This window comes from Passer montanus, unplaced genomic scaffold (genome assembly GCF_014805655.1).
Source record: "Passer montanus isolate IOZ18808 unplaced genomic scaffold, ASM1480565v1 scaffold41, whole genome shotgun sequence".
In the NCBI taxonomy this organism is placed as follows: Eukaryota; Metazoa; Chordata; class Aves; order Passeriformes; family Passeridae; genus Passer; species Passer montanus.
This window is the reverse complement of record NW_024368930.1, coordinates 7,516,218-7,530,210: the sequence shown is the minus strand read 5'-3', so window position 1 is coordinate 7,530,210 and position 13,993 is coordinate 7,516,218. Positions and strand designations below refer to the sequence as shown.

Sequence of the window (13,993 nt, the reverse complement as noted above, 5' to 3'; positions counted from 1 at the left end):
CAGGTGTGCAAACCCTGAAATCTCCTCAAAGGGTTCCACTCTGGATGAAGAGACAGGTACAAGGCCAAGGAAAAAGCTGGGGGTGGGATGAAGTAGGAGAGGGGATATAACATCATATTTCACCTCACTGAAAACCTTTCTAATCCCTAAAGAGTCAGAAATGTTTGGCTTTTGAAGCCCAGAATAAAGAATGAAATGGAGGGGCCTCACAGCAGAGGGGGGATGCAATCCAACACCTGCTTATGGTGGAGTTGGAATCTTTATCCTTCTGCTGAATGTCTATCAAACTTTTCCACTTTTCCTTAGCAATTCTTGTTCTAGTCCTTCCCTGCCTTTAGTATTAGAAAGGGAAAAGAAGTGTTCAATGTGGAATTTAATTCCATGAGTTCATTTGACCATGGACACAGACTGTTTTTGCAAGAGGCTCTTACACCTTTAGTCTCCTCCTCCAGCCCTGGTGCAGTCTCTCTCCAGGCTGGATTAAACTCAGTTCTTTCAATCTTTCTGAATAGGCCATTTTACCTCTAAATCCACGCCCCATGAAGGAGAATAGCTGTCATAACTTATATCCTGATTTGCCTTTGTAACAGGCACAATCTTCTACATTCATGGTCTCATATACAATAGCCTAACCAGACTGGTTAAACCCAAAAGAGAACCCATTTGAAGGAGTCATTTATCACCAAATCCATTGCTTTACAAGAGACATTCCTAAATGAGGAACTGGTTTATTAAGCCAATTCCATCAGGGAGGATGCTCATGTTTTCTGTTTGATGGAGAAATGAATGCTTAAGGAGCAGACACAGTTCCTGGCAGCACAAGAGAACCAGTTCAAGTGGAAGACAAATCCCAGCAGCTTCTGGATGCAGGGTTGGGTCTCAGAAATACTGACTCTGACTCCCTAGAGTCAGAATGGCTTTCCAGCATGGGAATTTGGGCTGCACATGGTCCAGACCCTTCCTGCAGGACAGACACTGACATCATGTGCACAGCACCAAAGGGAGCAGAATTAATTACTGAGCTTCTGTGGTGCTGACAGGAGGAACTACAGAAGATGATCATGAAAATAAACACTGCCTACCACTGGTAGCAAATGGTGTTCCTTTTCTTACTTTTTTTCTTTTTATTCCTTTTTTTTTTTTCTTTTTTTTTTAATACATCAGGAAATTACTTTTGCAACTGCTACTCCTTCAGCTTCATCTTTCATTCCAGAGGACAGTGTCATTAGCCAGGCTGTGAAGCATCACAGTCAATGTCAGCCTTCAGAAGTGTCAAAAATGTCTCCATCATTAATATTATCTATAATTTCTTTCATTGCCTGCAGAACCCATTCAAACCTGTGAAAACACACATTGTAAATTCACACCTAGACTTACCCAGGTAATTCATAACTGAGAAAAAAAATCATAGACATGGCAGGCTGTAATAGGTGAATCAAAAGTGAACCCCAAAAGAGCCCTACAGCACACTCCCAGAGTTTCCAAACCATTTATTAGAAGCCTGAATGGTGCAGTTCATGGCCATTGCACACCCACAGAGGTATGACAAACAGTTATTTTTTAAATTGGCTATTTGGACATGCTGCTTTTCAGCTTGCACACATATCTGCAGTGATTTTGCACACAGAACAAGCCACTATGTAACTCTGAAGTATTAAACTTGCATTGTGATTACTGCTCACTAATAAAAACTTTCCTAAATTGGTCAAAAGGGAGTCACAGGTTGCAGCTGTTATCTTGCCTTACTACTGGAAGCCTCGAGCCTTAATGCTATTGCCTTTAAATATTGAATGTTTGAAGGAGGAAGCAAAGGAACATTTTTCATAAGAAGCATATCATAAATTAGGAGGAGAGGAAATTCATTTCCTCAAGTATTTCCAGAGATGTTTCCCAGCCAGTTTGTTGTTTACTGTAAGTGATCAGAAATACCTCTCATGCTCAACAAGAGGAAGATACAATCTGTGAAAAGCAGTCATTGACCCCTGCCTGAGAGTTTCCTTGACTAAAAACCAGTCTGATTCCTGAATGGATTACGTGGAGTTTGACAGCACAGGGAATCTCATCACTGTATCCTGCAGAAGGGGAGGAACAGGGGCAGTGCAGTAAATGTGCTGAAAATGGCTTCTAATTGTGCCAGGGAATTTAGGGTGGGTAATGGGGGAAATTTCTTCCCTGACAGGGTGGCCAGGCACTGACACAGGTGGAGTCCCATCCTTGGAGGAACTCGAAAGCTGTGTGGATGTAGCACTTGGGGACATGGTGGCCTTGGCAGTGCTGGGGGGACAAAGGGACCCAATAATCCTGGAGGGCTTTTCCAACCCAAACAATCCAGTGATTTTTCCAAGGTCACTCTTTCTGACCCTCTCTCTGAGGAAAAGCTCTGCTTGCAGAGCTTTCCCACCCCAGTAACCCCTCAGAGCCCTGTCAGTGTGAAGATGCTTTACCTGAAACAGAGGGAAACCAGTCACCAGCAGCTCCTCGTGTCCCACGGTGCAGCACTGTGCCAGGGGGACATGGCTGTCACTGCTGTGGGGCCACTCACCCTTTGCAGCAGCACATTCCATCTGCTCCCACCTCCCTGTGCATCCTCAGCTCCAGGGTGGCTGCCCCACCTCTGCTGTGGGGCTTCCCCCCTTCCTGACAGCCACTGCCAAAACCTCTCCTGCCATTTCCCTCCTCACTCTCCCAGAAAACCCTTCCTGGAGAGAAAAGCCAAGATTAAACACAGGTTTATATTCAGGTCCCAGAAACGGACCCACCTCCACCATCCCTCATTTTAATCTCATCTGCTCATCACTCTCCATAAATATCAACCTGCAGAGCTTTGGACATGTTAAGATTTATATCCATGCTGTCCCCTGAGATTTAATGCCTCCTGAATGTCCATTCATCCTCAGCATTCCCTGGGGACAAAATCAGAGTCAAAGAAGATTGACAGGCAACCATTTTATGAAATATTTTCAAGAGGAAAATGTCTGCAAAACATCTGTTGGACTTAAAAACAAAAATTGCACCAGTTCCTGTGTCCTACAGCTCTGACAGGTCAGACAAAAGAATTTTTAATATATAAATACATATATTTATATTTATATAGAAATAATAGAAATGTATATAGCATAGCTACATATAATGTTTAATATTATTGTATGTTATCATACTGTTTCAATATTTATATATTGTTTAAATAAATATTTACACCTATAATAATAGATATCAAAGTTAAAGATATATTATTTAAAGGCCACAGTTCACAAGGCCAGCCAGCTGTGTTGAAAAAGAGAAGAATCATTTTTACAGAGAGCAGCCTTTGCCTCCTCAAAGCCAGGGTTGCCCTCTGGAAACTTCCCTTTTGGTCTTAGAAGTTTTGGTTTAGTTTAACTTTGTTCCCTCTCTATTAAAAGGAAAAGATTAAATGGAAGATAAAGATTGTCTTATTGACAGTTTACATCTGCACAGCCCCAAAAAGACCATTTTCTTCCAGAGAGCCTGATTCTTCAGTTTAACAGGTGTTACTCAAAAGAGAAACCCCATTCATTTTGCCTTTCTTGGGCTGGACTTTGCCCGGACCAAACCCAGCTCCCGTCCTGCAGCACAGCTCTGTCCTGCCCAGTGCTCTGCACCCATCCCTCCTCTCCAGCCACAGACCAGAGCACTGCTCCTTCCTGTCCCTAGGGCTGCTTTCCCACACCAGACACCTTTGCAGCTGTCCCTGTACCACTCCATGGCACCACTTTGTTCTCATGTATTCATCCCCTCCTGCAAACCTCTCGAATTTCTCCTCCCATAGACACCCACCACGTTCTGGTCACACGTTTAACATCCTCCTTCCACTCCCTCCAGGCCCATTAACTCTCCCAAGGGAATTTCTGTGAGGCACCAAGAGGCCCAGACACCTCTCAGTCTCACTGAGACCGCTCAGGTGTCCTTCCTGCAGAGGATGCTGTGGGTTTGCTGCCTGGTTCAGAGCTGCCCTCCCTCCACAGCTGCTGCCCTTGCACTGCATCAACCAGGAGTGCTTGCTATGAACTGGCAATGCTCCATCTCACCTCACTTCCTCCACGTTAGGAGATCAGTAATTCCTCACCTGTCCTGACACATATTTTCTCTCTTCTGCCAGTAGCCTGCAGTAACAGCCCACATTATGATCCCCTTTTACTTGTACAGGATTAGAGGCACAGGGTGTGCACCATCAGACTGCCCTGAAATCTGTGGTACAGCCCTTTGAGTTTACACTCCATCGTGCAAAAAATACTTTTCCCTTGGGAGCAGCAGATTCCAGCCTTATCCTTGACGAGATGCCCTCAACTCCCACCCCTGAGCCTGTTCCTGTGAAAGGACATTCCACCAGACAGCCTACGAGATGACTGAGTGCTCAAGCAGCCACATTAAACTGTGATATGATATGACAACAAGAAAGTTTCTGGCCTTTATTTGAAGGCTTTTTACCAGTTACAGTAAGAATTGTCATTGCAAACCAGGAATTTTTTAAAAAATGAATAATAAAAGTTAAAAAAAACATCCACGAGTCCACCTGCAAGTAAGACGTGTTGGTACAGAAAGGAAACATGAGCTTTTGCTTCTTCCATTCTGTTTGTTTTTCAAAGAACTGATAGAACTAAGATACTAGGAAAGGTTGGATGCTATCAGAATCATTCCAGCAGGTGAGCATTTAACACCATATACTGTACCAGGATAACAGAGTAGCTATGTTAAGTCTATGGGTTTGAGTTGAGCCTATTGTAATTTTCTTCCCAAAAAGGACATTAAAAACCAGATGATGCCAAGATGTTCCAATGGAGCCATAAGCTGGCTACATGAGTTTGTCCCCATTATGTTTAGGACTCATCTTGGTAGCAAAGGAGTGATGTAAGCAACTGGAAATCTGAGCAGTGGCTGACCAGACTGCCACTGCCACTCAATTATGTTTAGGACTCATCTTGGTAGCAAAGGAGTGATGTAAGCAACTGGAAATCTGAGCAGTGTGGCTGACCAGACTGCCACTGCAACTCGGCTTTACAATGCACCTTCAGTGTGTCCACACATCCACGGGCCTGCCAAGGCACACCAGCAGCAATTCTGACTCAGCCTTCTCTTAGCAGGAAAGGCCATTTACCTGCTTTGACCAAAATCAACCCCTCTGATGACCTGTTGCTTCCCAGTTCCACACATGCAATCCTCTTGGAAAGAGACTTGAAGCAACCAGGTCCCAGTGCACAACTTCTGACCTCCCAAAAGTCATCTTCACCTTCAGCCACATCCTGCTGCCACCTTTTGCTTTGAGTTGCTGGAATAATGGAATATTTAGAGTCGAAAAAAAATATGCTTCCGACTTCAAAGCAAGGAAGTAATGGGAAAGAAGATTTTATGTGCATCAAACCCTGGGTCTGTGTCCAGCCCCAGCTGTGCCACACCAGCAGGCAGTGCCAGCAGTGCCTGTTCTCCTCAGTAAGGCACCCACAGAGCCCTCAGGGGCAGGGAAGGTGCTCCCCAGCACAGGAGCAGCCCTGCAGGGATCCCTTCCCATTCCATGAGCACTTCTCTGCAGATGCTGGTCTGTGCACACAGCTGTGACAGGAACATTTAAGAAACACAATTCAAGTCAAACAAATCAACTCAGTTTACAGTCAGTCTGCTCACAGAGCCTGGTGACAGAAACAATTAACATCTTGTTTGTCTGTAACTCATAACCAGTGTTTTAGCAGTTTCAAAACACGTTAAACACACGTAAAGTCATGGGACAGCACTCCTGTAACACATCCCTATTCCCACACCAAGAGGAGGAGGAGGAGGAACTCAACACCACACTCACATCCCATTGACTTGTGGGAGGGAAAACACAGAAAGAAAAACCCAAAAAAATACAACAACCATTTGTGCCAGCACACTCCAAACAAAGTTCCAAGACTACTGCTACTGAGGTTAGCAATGCCTGGGGCTGGGGAATGGAAGCTGAAATTCCAGGTCCTGCAAGCTTCATCATGAAACTACCACGGGCTTCAGCTCTGCCTGATCGTATCTGAAAGCATGAGAGACTCCAGCAGACAGGACACTCTTGAAATACAGAACTTTATTTAGAAACTGCTTAAAATAGAAAAACCCTGTCAAGAAAAATCCAAGTCAAATATGGTTTCTCAGTAAAATGGAGTTTTAGGGCAACAGAAGTCTAAAAGGCCACAAGAGAAATAGCACCACTGCAATTTCAAACAATGGCTAGATACTTGCATTTTTGGCATTCACTGAATTTGGGTTTTTCTCTGAACTTCACAAAGATTCATGCACTACACAATTACCATAAAATGCTCTCCTACACACATTTTAGGACAAGCTACCACCAGAAACAAATGAATACAAGCACAACAGGACTGATCAATCTCAGTAGTGAAGGGGGGTCAGAAGTCTTGCAGGATCTTGCCAAACACAACAGTAATGAGGGGCATGATAGAAAAAAAGGATAGTTAAGGAAAGTATTTTAAATATTAATATTTAAGTTAGTCTCAGTACTGTATTTTCTGCAATAACATTAGCTCTGTTAGCCAGCATCTTTTAGTTTTTACCCCAGAAGACTACTGAACTGGCAAGTGTTATTACTAATATGCCCTGGTTCAAAGGGGGGAAAAAAAATAGAAAGCAGACAGAAAAATATCATCCTCATGTGCTCAATTCACTTTCATTCAAAGCCAGTTGCACAGTGCCAGTCCTGTTACAACTATTGGGCGTGTTCAGCATTCCATGGGATGGGAAAGGGAAAAGTGAGAGAACAGAAGGGATTCCAACAGAAATGAAAATAAACAGAACAAATAAAAACAAGAGCCAGGAAGAAAAATCACTTCTGAAGGACATTTCAGGCAGTAAGACTGTGTGCCCTTTGCTTTGTTTTGCTTTTCTTACAGAAAACACAGTACGTTTTGGCAAAGCCACAATGCCACAGAAAAAGGCTTCAGCACTCTTCAAGGTAATTTATGTGTCTCAGCTGTTCATACTCCCTCTAATCTTGTGACAGGCAACGTTAAGGCCCATTTCATCGAGAACTAATCACTTAGTAAGCAGCTTTACATAGGAATGGAGTTTTGTTTTAATAGCCCCTTTTGAGCACTTGCTGACACAGTGAGACTGCCACGCAAGGCCTCTCGGACAGCAGTGAATGGAGTTAAACAAACGTCTACCCCAATATGAAGCACATAAAATCTCCCATCACATTACTTCAATTTGGCATATGGAAGCATATTTTAAATACTCTTAAGGCATTTATTATAATTTCTGTTCTGCAATTTCACATTAACTCAATCTTTCTGAGTCAGTCTTTAATTTCTCTACTGCGCACCGCCTTAGATACAAAAAGAGTCTTCCCACAAACCAGTGTTTTACCAGCAAACCATTCTGCAACAAGTTCCAAATATTCAGCCTCTTGCTCCCTAAATATACCACCTCGATGTGAATACTGCTCTGCTACAGCGTGAGAAAGAGCTCCTAACTCAAACCCACTGTAAAAGTGAAACTTCTGCAAAGTGCACTTTAAGAAGAGGTACTTTTTGCTTATGAAAAGAGACCAGTGAGTCCTCTAAGAATAAAGTGGAGTATTTTACAGTTAAGCACATGATCTGGGGCAAAGAATTCTGATGTTGCTGCTCTGCTGGTACAGTATGTGGTCTGTTAATACTCTTCTTGTTCCTCCTGCGGTGCTCCTTCGTCAGGTATCACAAAGCCTTCCTGAAGGGGAAGAAAACAAGTGCTTTAATGAAAATCTGATGTCAAACCAGTTCCTGGCTACTCTGTAGGTACTTTTTTTTTCCTCTTACTTCAGGTAAGACACCCTTAAGTCACTGTTTACAAGATGTATTACCAGAAGTATTTTCCTCATCTTTGATCTGTTACATACTACTCATGAAAGGTGTACCTTGTTTGCTGTCTGACAATAGTTAAATTATCTGATGCTTTATTACAGGAAAAAGCTAGGCCATAAACCTCACAGGGAAAAAAAATAATGTAGAACAAGAGGGAGGCCTGGAAAGCAAACCAGCTTCCAATTACAAGGGCAGGAAGAACTGTGCAACCCCGTCTATAACAGATTACTTACATCTGTGGCATAAAGAATTTCCACAATCCTCTGCAACACTGGATCATTCTCCCCTTCATTCTCCTGGCAGATCAACTCAATGTTCCTCAATTTGCCAAAGTAGAAGTCTCTCTCCTTCTCCAGATCTTCAACAGTAAGTTTCAATGCATTGATCTGCCAAAGGGCATCAATAATAATTATATCCACCAGAGACAGAATTCAGTGGGATCTATGCAAAAGGGGAGTCCCAAAAGTTCTCAGAAGGGTGTTGATATGCAAAGCACTTCAGCAGTAACCAAGATATGGGGGAGGGGGGACTGTGACAGGAAGAAAAGGGCCATTTCTCAAATTTTAGTATCACTGCCACAAGAAACATCCAGTCCAACACACCCAAATCCACTTGGAAAGCCTAAAGGCTGATTCCATGAAATAGGTAAAGCACTGACTGCCTGCAGTCCCCTCTGCTAACACATTCTTTCATGACAACTCTCCTGCTGACAGCAGGCTCAGTTGTGTTCACTCCGGATTTCAGTGAAGGAGCAGCTGCTCATAGCTCTGTTGGAATGCTGGGAGAGCTGCAACACAGCTGTGGGAATACTTACAAGCCCTGCTATGTGTGACACAGCCCACACTGGGGTGAAATGTCTGGCCACTCGTGTGCTACAGGAGGGGGTTTGCTTCCATCAGGAGAGCAAGACCACTATAACAAAGGGTTCCAATTAAGTGATTTTAAATTAGCTGATTCACATAATTTTCTTCCATCTGCCTGACCCAGACATTCCACGGTACTGGAAAAACAAACCTGCCCATAACTCTACCAAGCAGAGGTCAGTCACAGGGCTGTCCTTACACACCTGCTCGATCAATCCCGCTGATTCATCGTCTCCTCCACCCTTTTTGCCCATCCCAGGCCCAGCTCTGGGACCTGCTGGGGTCCTCTGTGCAACAATGGGCCTCTGCGGGGCTGCAAGATAATTCACCAATTAATTCCAATTCTCCCTCCCATAAAGGTACTATTCCCCCTCCAAACACGCTTAGGCATGAGAGAGATTGAAGATATGTTCCTTCCTTAACTCCATGTAACATGTCCTTTCATTTTGGCACCAATTCTTGCCATTCTCTTTTATACAAGACTGTTCTTTCTGTAGCCTCCAGACACCTGGGTACTACAGCAGCCTCAGTCTTTGAGCCTGGCATCTCTGAAACAAGATGCAGAATACTAGAATCCCATACACTGATTTTAAACAGCAACCCAGCCTTCATTTCCCCAGAGTTTTTCATTATCTAGATCATCTTTTAACTATTTTCTCTACCTGCACTGCCAGTACCGAGAGATTTCCTGGTTTTGTTCACAACTGGAGTAACAAGGTTTGGTGCTATTGTGTCTTGGCCTTGTCGAGCAGCAACAGGATCATACTCCTTCCCGTCATAGTTTGCATCAAAAAATTTTTTGAACCACTGAACAAATTCAAAGTTGTCCTGAAATTTTCCTTTCACTAGTTTGTCCACAGGAATTATCTGAAGAGGGGGAGAAAAAAAAAAAAAAAGTCATACTCTTATTACGGATAAAGAATCTCACTGGGATTTTATGTAAAGATTTAAAAAAAAAAAAAAGTCATACTCATATTATGGATAAAGAATCTCTCTGGGATTTTATGTAAAGATTTAAAGTTAATGCACTCAAAAGATATGCAAATTTAATTCTTGTCCAGTCTAGGGAAAATCCCCCTTGACCACAACTATATCCGATAACCGGATTTTTGTAATTATTGGAATGAAAAACCAATCATGCTTTGCTTTTGAGGGATAATTTTGAATTATTCTGCAGCAAAGTTTCTGCTAGACCAAGTTTACAGACAAAACTTCTTCCTGTCCACATGAGGCTGGTTCTGATGGATCTGAACTGACCAACTCCAGAACTGCTACAAGAGCTAAACATCTCTGTCATAGCAGACTCCAGCTTCCCTGGCATGAGGTGTATAACTAAAGAATATTAAAAATGTAGAAAATAGTGAAGTTTTGTTAGTAGAGAAAATTTCTTTTCATAAGGCATTTGGAAGGCAGGCTGCCTGTCCAGATGGGTTGTGTGGACAGACTGCACAAGCCACTGTCCCCAAGCAGAGACTGACACTGTGCTGGAGCTGCCAGCCATGGAATGAGACATCTTCTTAAAGAAGAAAAAAGCTTCAACCCTGCAAGTTCTGCATCCTACCAAACATATTGTCTGTAACTATTACCTGAATAAATCCCTCCTCCATCAGCAGAACTGTCAGTCCATCTGAACAAGTGTTTTCACAATTTCACTACTAAAAATCACTGATTTTAATATCTGGAGGCTTTTAAAAGCCATGCAGATGTGGCACTTGGGGACATGGTTTAGTGGTGGCCTTGGCAATGCTGGAGGAACAGTTGGATTTGATGGTCTCAGACAGATTTTCCAACCTTAACAATTATGTAGTTCTATACACTTGTAAAGAGGAATTTGGAATCCTTAGGACCACCACAGCAGTAGGTTATGGGAACATATCTCCTATGAAGATGGTCCAAAGAGGAAGCTCAGGCAAACCTTATCTCACAGAATTCCAGTATTATTTTGTGCCACAGAAGTTTCCCACAACTAAAAAGGTAACATTAATCTCATCATTAAGAGCTGGAAACCTGACCTTGGCTGCAGCAAAGCAAAATGTGTCCTAATTGATGTGAGGCCCCCAAGGCAAGCCAAAACTAAAGGTTTTGAGATTTACAAACCAAAATCAAACTCTGTTCCCAGATTTATTCAGTTTTAAATCTGAAAGTTCATCCCATCTCCATTAACATTAAAAGCAGAGTCAGTCATAGCCCAGCTTACTTTGTCAACACCCATTCGTTTAAAACCTGCTTGTAGAACCTTGAAGTTTTGAATGTACTCATGTTCCAATTTTGCTTGAAACTTCACTTTCTTGAGGGCTACAGAACCTGGGAAGAGCATGTCCATGAACTGACAGTATGCAGCACCTGCCAAAAGGAAAAGAACACAAATCCTGGCATGAATTAAGTCAGCTCAGCTCACTAACCCTTGTGAGTTTCTTTCCTGTCAGGTCAGCAAACTGACCTGACTCACTCCTCAGTCACACAGGCCCTTTAAAGGCAACAAAGGCAAGAAAACAGGAACCTTCAGTCTCCTTTTTGGGGCAGCATGGCCATAAATAAGCTTAAAGGAGCTGGAGAACCAAACTTTTGGGCTCATGACTTGAACTCTTAAGAATAAGAAGAAACCTGCCTCCAGAATTCCAAGGGAAAAAAAATCTAATTAATAAACTTGACTTTCCTTTCTTCATGGACATCAGCACAGATCTGAGATGTTACACGTGCCTAACAGGCATGTAATCTTCTCTTAACAACACTAATACAACTAAATCAGAAAAAGCATTATTCTACAAATTGTGCTTAACCATTATTGAAATTGTAATACATTTACCTCCTACAAACAGAACCTATACACAATTCAAGGTGCTCTCAAAGATAAGAGGCTAATGAAGCTGAATTATATTTAAAGCAGGTCTTAATTAAAGAACGAAAATAAGATAAGTGTTTCTTCCTATTAATTTAAATTCTTCATGTCCTCCAATTCAACACTTGCTGAAATAAGAGGAAAAAAGAGATTCAGTCCAGCCACAAAGAGTGGACAACCACCTCCATATTTGTAGAATATACAAAGTTTTAAAAAAAAAGTGGCTTTAAACTAGATCCTCACTCTGCAGTGATGATGCACAACCATTAAAAGCACAAGCACAGCATTCAGAGCATTATTCCCACACCAACACGAATGAACCAATGAGTAAAGGAAATCTTAACCTAAGCCATCCAACAGCTACACAACAAGCTGTTGGGAGCTATCTGAAGGCCAAGAAGGAATACAGAAGAGCACTGACCTCTGCTCATCTCAACCACATCCTACAACTTCACTCTCTTATCAAGATACTTCACAGGCACTCCCACTTTCACCTGCTACCAGAAGACTGATGTCATCCACTGGTGCAAATTAAAAATAAAAACAACAAGGCAGCTCTTGCTGTTTGCTCTCCACTGTGTCTCAGTTCACTAGCTGCAGAGCTCCAATCCCAACTCAAACACAGAGGACTTGCCAGAAGCCAGGGGTTTGCTCTCCATTGGCAGTCAGAGTGATAAGCGTGATAAAAACAGAGGGAGCACAGCGCAAGTCAAAGGGCACTTTTTGTGCATTTATGCAACCTCAAACTGCTGCCCTTGCCAAAGACAGCAAAACAAGCTTGGGAACTCCAGCTTCCACAGGACTATGACAGCAAAAGCCACTTCATCCCTGCCAAGGCACGAAGCATTATTGCAGATGCAGAAAAGGACACTGCTCAGGACATACCACATCAACAGCTCTCAGTCTTTTCCCAAAAACAGGTGAGCTGGAATTCTGCAGAGCCAGTACCAATTATCCTCACTTCAACACGGAGCTCTCACAGCATTCAAGGCTCACACCAATCCCATGCAAATCAACCCTGCACACCACAGGGCTTAACCTGCCTATCTGAAAGCAGACAGTGCTTATCACTTCCCCTCCTCCTGTGTCTTAGGTCTTTAGTTTTCTCACCCTTACAATTCTTGTGCATCATCTCACTGACAAAAGCCACCACAAATAGCTGCCAAATGCCTGTTGCGAGTCCCTTGCTTCTCTGTAATCTTTGGGATTTTTTTTCCATCGATTCAGCCTGTACTGACAGTCTAAAAACCTCATTTTTAACTAATTCCTCCTTTTATTTCCACATCTCTCCTTCCATGAGCAACACCTTATCTTAAAGTCACTGTATGAGCCAAGCTTCCACTTTTCACTGACTGCCTGTTGTAGTTATCCAAATTATCTTGTACCCAGGCTGCATTCTTAGCCTTGGGTTTTTTTTCAGCTCTTATTCCACAGACTATTATCTTTTATTTGTTCTTACAAGCCTCCTCCTCCCACACACTCCTCCCTACGATGACACTTGACTCAATTTCTGTACCACAGACACTTCCCCTTTCCTGCCTACTACTGTATATGAGATTCAGCTATGCTGAAGTTAGTTCAAGCCCAGCTAAGCTGGGCTGACACAGACTGGATGTGGCCCAGGACCAAGAGGAGTTTTAAAGTCCTGCAGAAGACCCCACGAGTCACTGCTCTGTCTTCCTCACACTCCAGTTCTCTTCCAGAATAAATCACAATTGTTTCTGCCAGTTACACTTGTAAGACTTACTCTATCCATGAAGACTAAGCACTTAATTCCTCATGGGAAAACACCCTTTTCCTCAGAGTCACTTTTCACATTAACACCCATTGCTTATAGCATCAATGCTGTAGTGAGTCATGAGAACGTGCCTTTTCATTACACTGCCATTATTGACAGCCACTTCAATAACACTCCAACCATAACTGGATCGTAACACTGACCACGAACCTGCTGACACCAGGAGCCAGGCCAGGAGCAGAGCTGCAGCAGGGCAGCACACAGGCTGCAGCTGCAGCTCCACAGAAGCGGGGTGCACATCCCACTGGGAGTGCCCTGGGGGTGAGCCCCCTTACCTGAGCACAGCTGCTCAATCTTGGTCAGCGTCAGCTGCAGGGACTCATTGATCCACGCCAGCATGTCATGTCGGCTCAAGTTATCGCTGGTCACTGAAGTAGAATACACATTCACTGCCATTTTCTGAAAGACACAACCAGAGCTGTGAGCGCCACAGCCGCCGGGCAGCGGTGGAGCAGCTCCTCGGGAGCCTTCCCGAGCGGTGAGAAGGGCGACGCGCCCGCGGGCACCGGCACCGGGAGCGCCCTGCGGCACCACCCTGCCACGGGCTGGGCCGCGCGACCGCCGACCGACAACGAGCACCGGGGCGCTCACGTGGGGAACCGCTGCAAGGAATCTCGGCCAGCCACCGATCCCAGCGCCACCGGGAACGGCG

General features: G+C 43.7%; 1 protein-coding gene across 2 annotated transcripts; it reads right to left on the bottom strand.

Moving 5' to 3' along the window:
* Positions 1–6,047: 6,047 nt before the first annotated feature.
* MAPRE1 (microtubule associated protein RP/EB family member 1) lies at positions 6,048–13,771 on the bottom strand. 2 transcript variants are annotated; one of them, XM_039719205.1, is made up of 6 exons: positions 13,617–13,771; positions 10,902–11,047; positions 9,367–9,571; positions 8,908–9,017; positions 8,075–8,227; positions 6,048–7,707 (listed from the first exon to the last, which is right to left on the bottom strand). In XM_039719205.1, the coding sequence occupies exons 1-6, from the start codon at positions 13,735–13,737 to the stop codon at positions 7,651–7,653; spliced, it is 792 nt and encodes a 263-aa protein (XP_039575139.1). In that variant the 5' UTR covers positions 13,738–13,771; the 3' UTR covers positions 6,048–7,650. The 2 variants fall into 2 exon arrangements, with proteins under 2 accessions (XP_039575139.1, XP_039575140.1); XM_039719206.1 differs by having other exon boundaries at positions 9,382–9,571.
* Between the last annotated feature and the right edge of the window lie 222 nt (positions 13,772–13,993).

Coding starts and splice junctions, on each gene's coding strand:
- MAPRE1 (XM_039719205.1), bottom strand. CDS start 13,737: ATGGCAGTGAATGTGTATTCTACTTCAGTGACCAGCGATAACTTGAGC. Junction 9,572..10,901: donor AACGAATGGGTGTTGACAAA/GTAAGCTGGGCT, acceptor CCCCCTCTTCAG/ATAATTCCTGTGGACAAACT. Junction 9,018..9,366: donor TCTCGGTACTGGCAGTGCAG/GTAGAGAAAATA, acceptor ATTATCTTGCAG/CCCCGCAGAGGCCCATTGTT.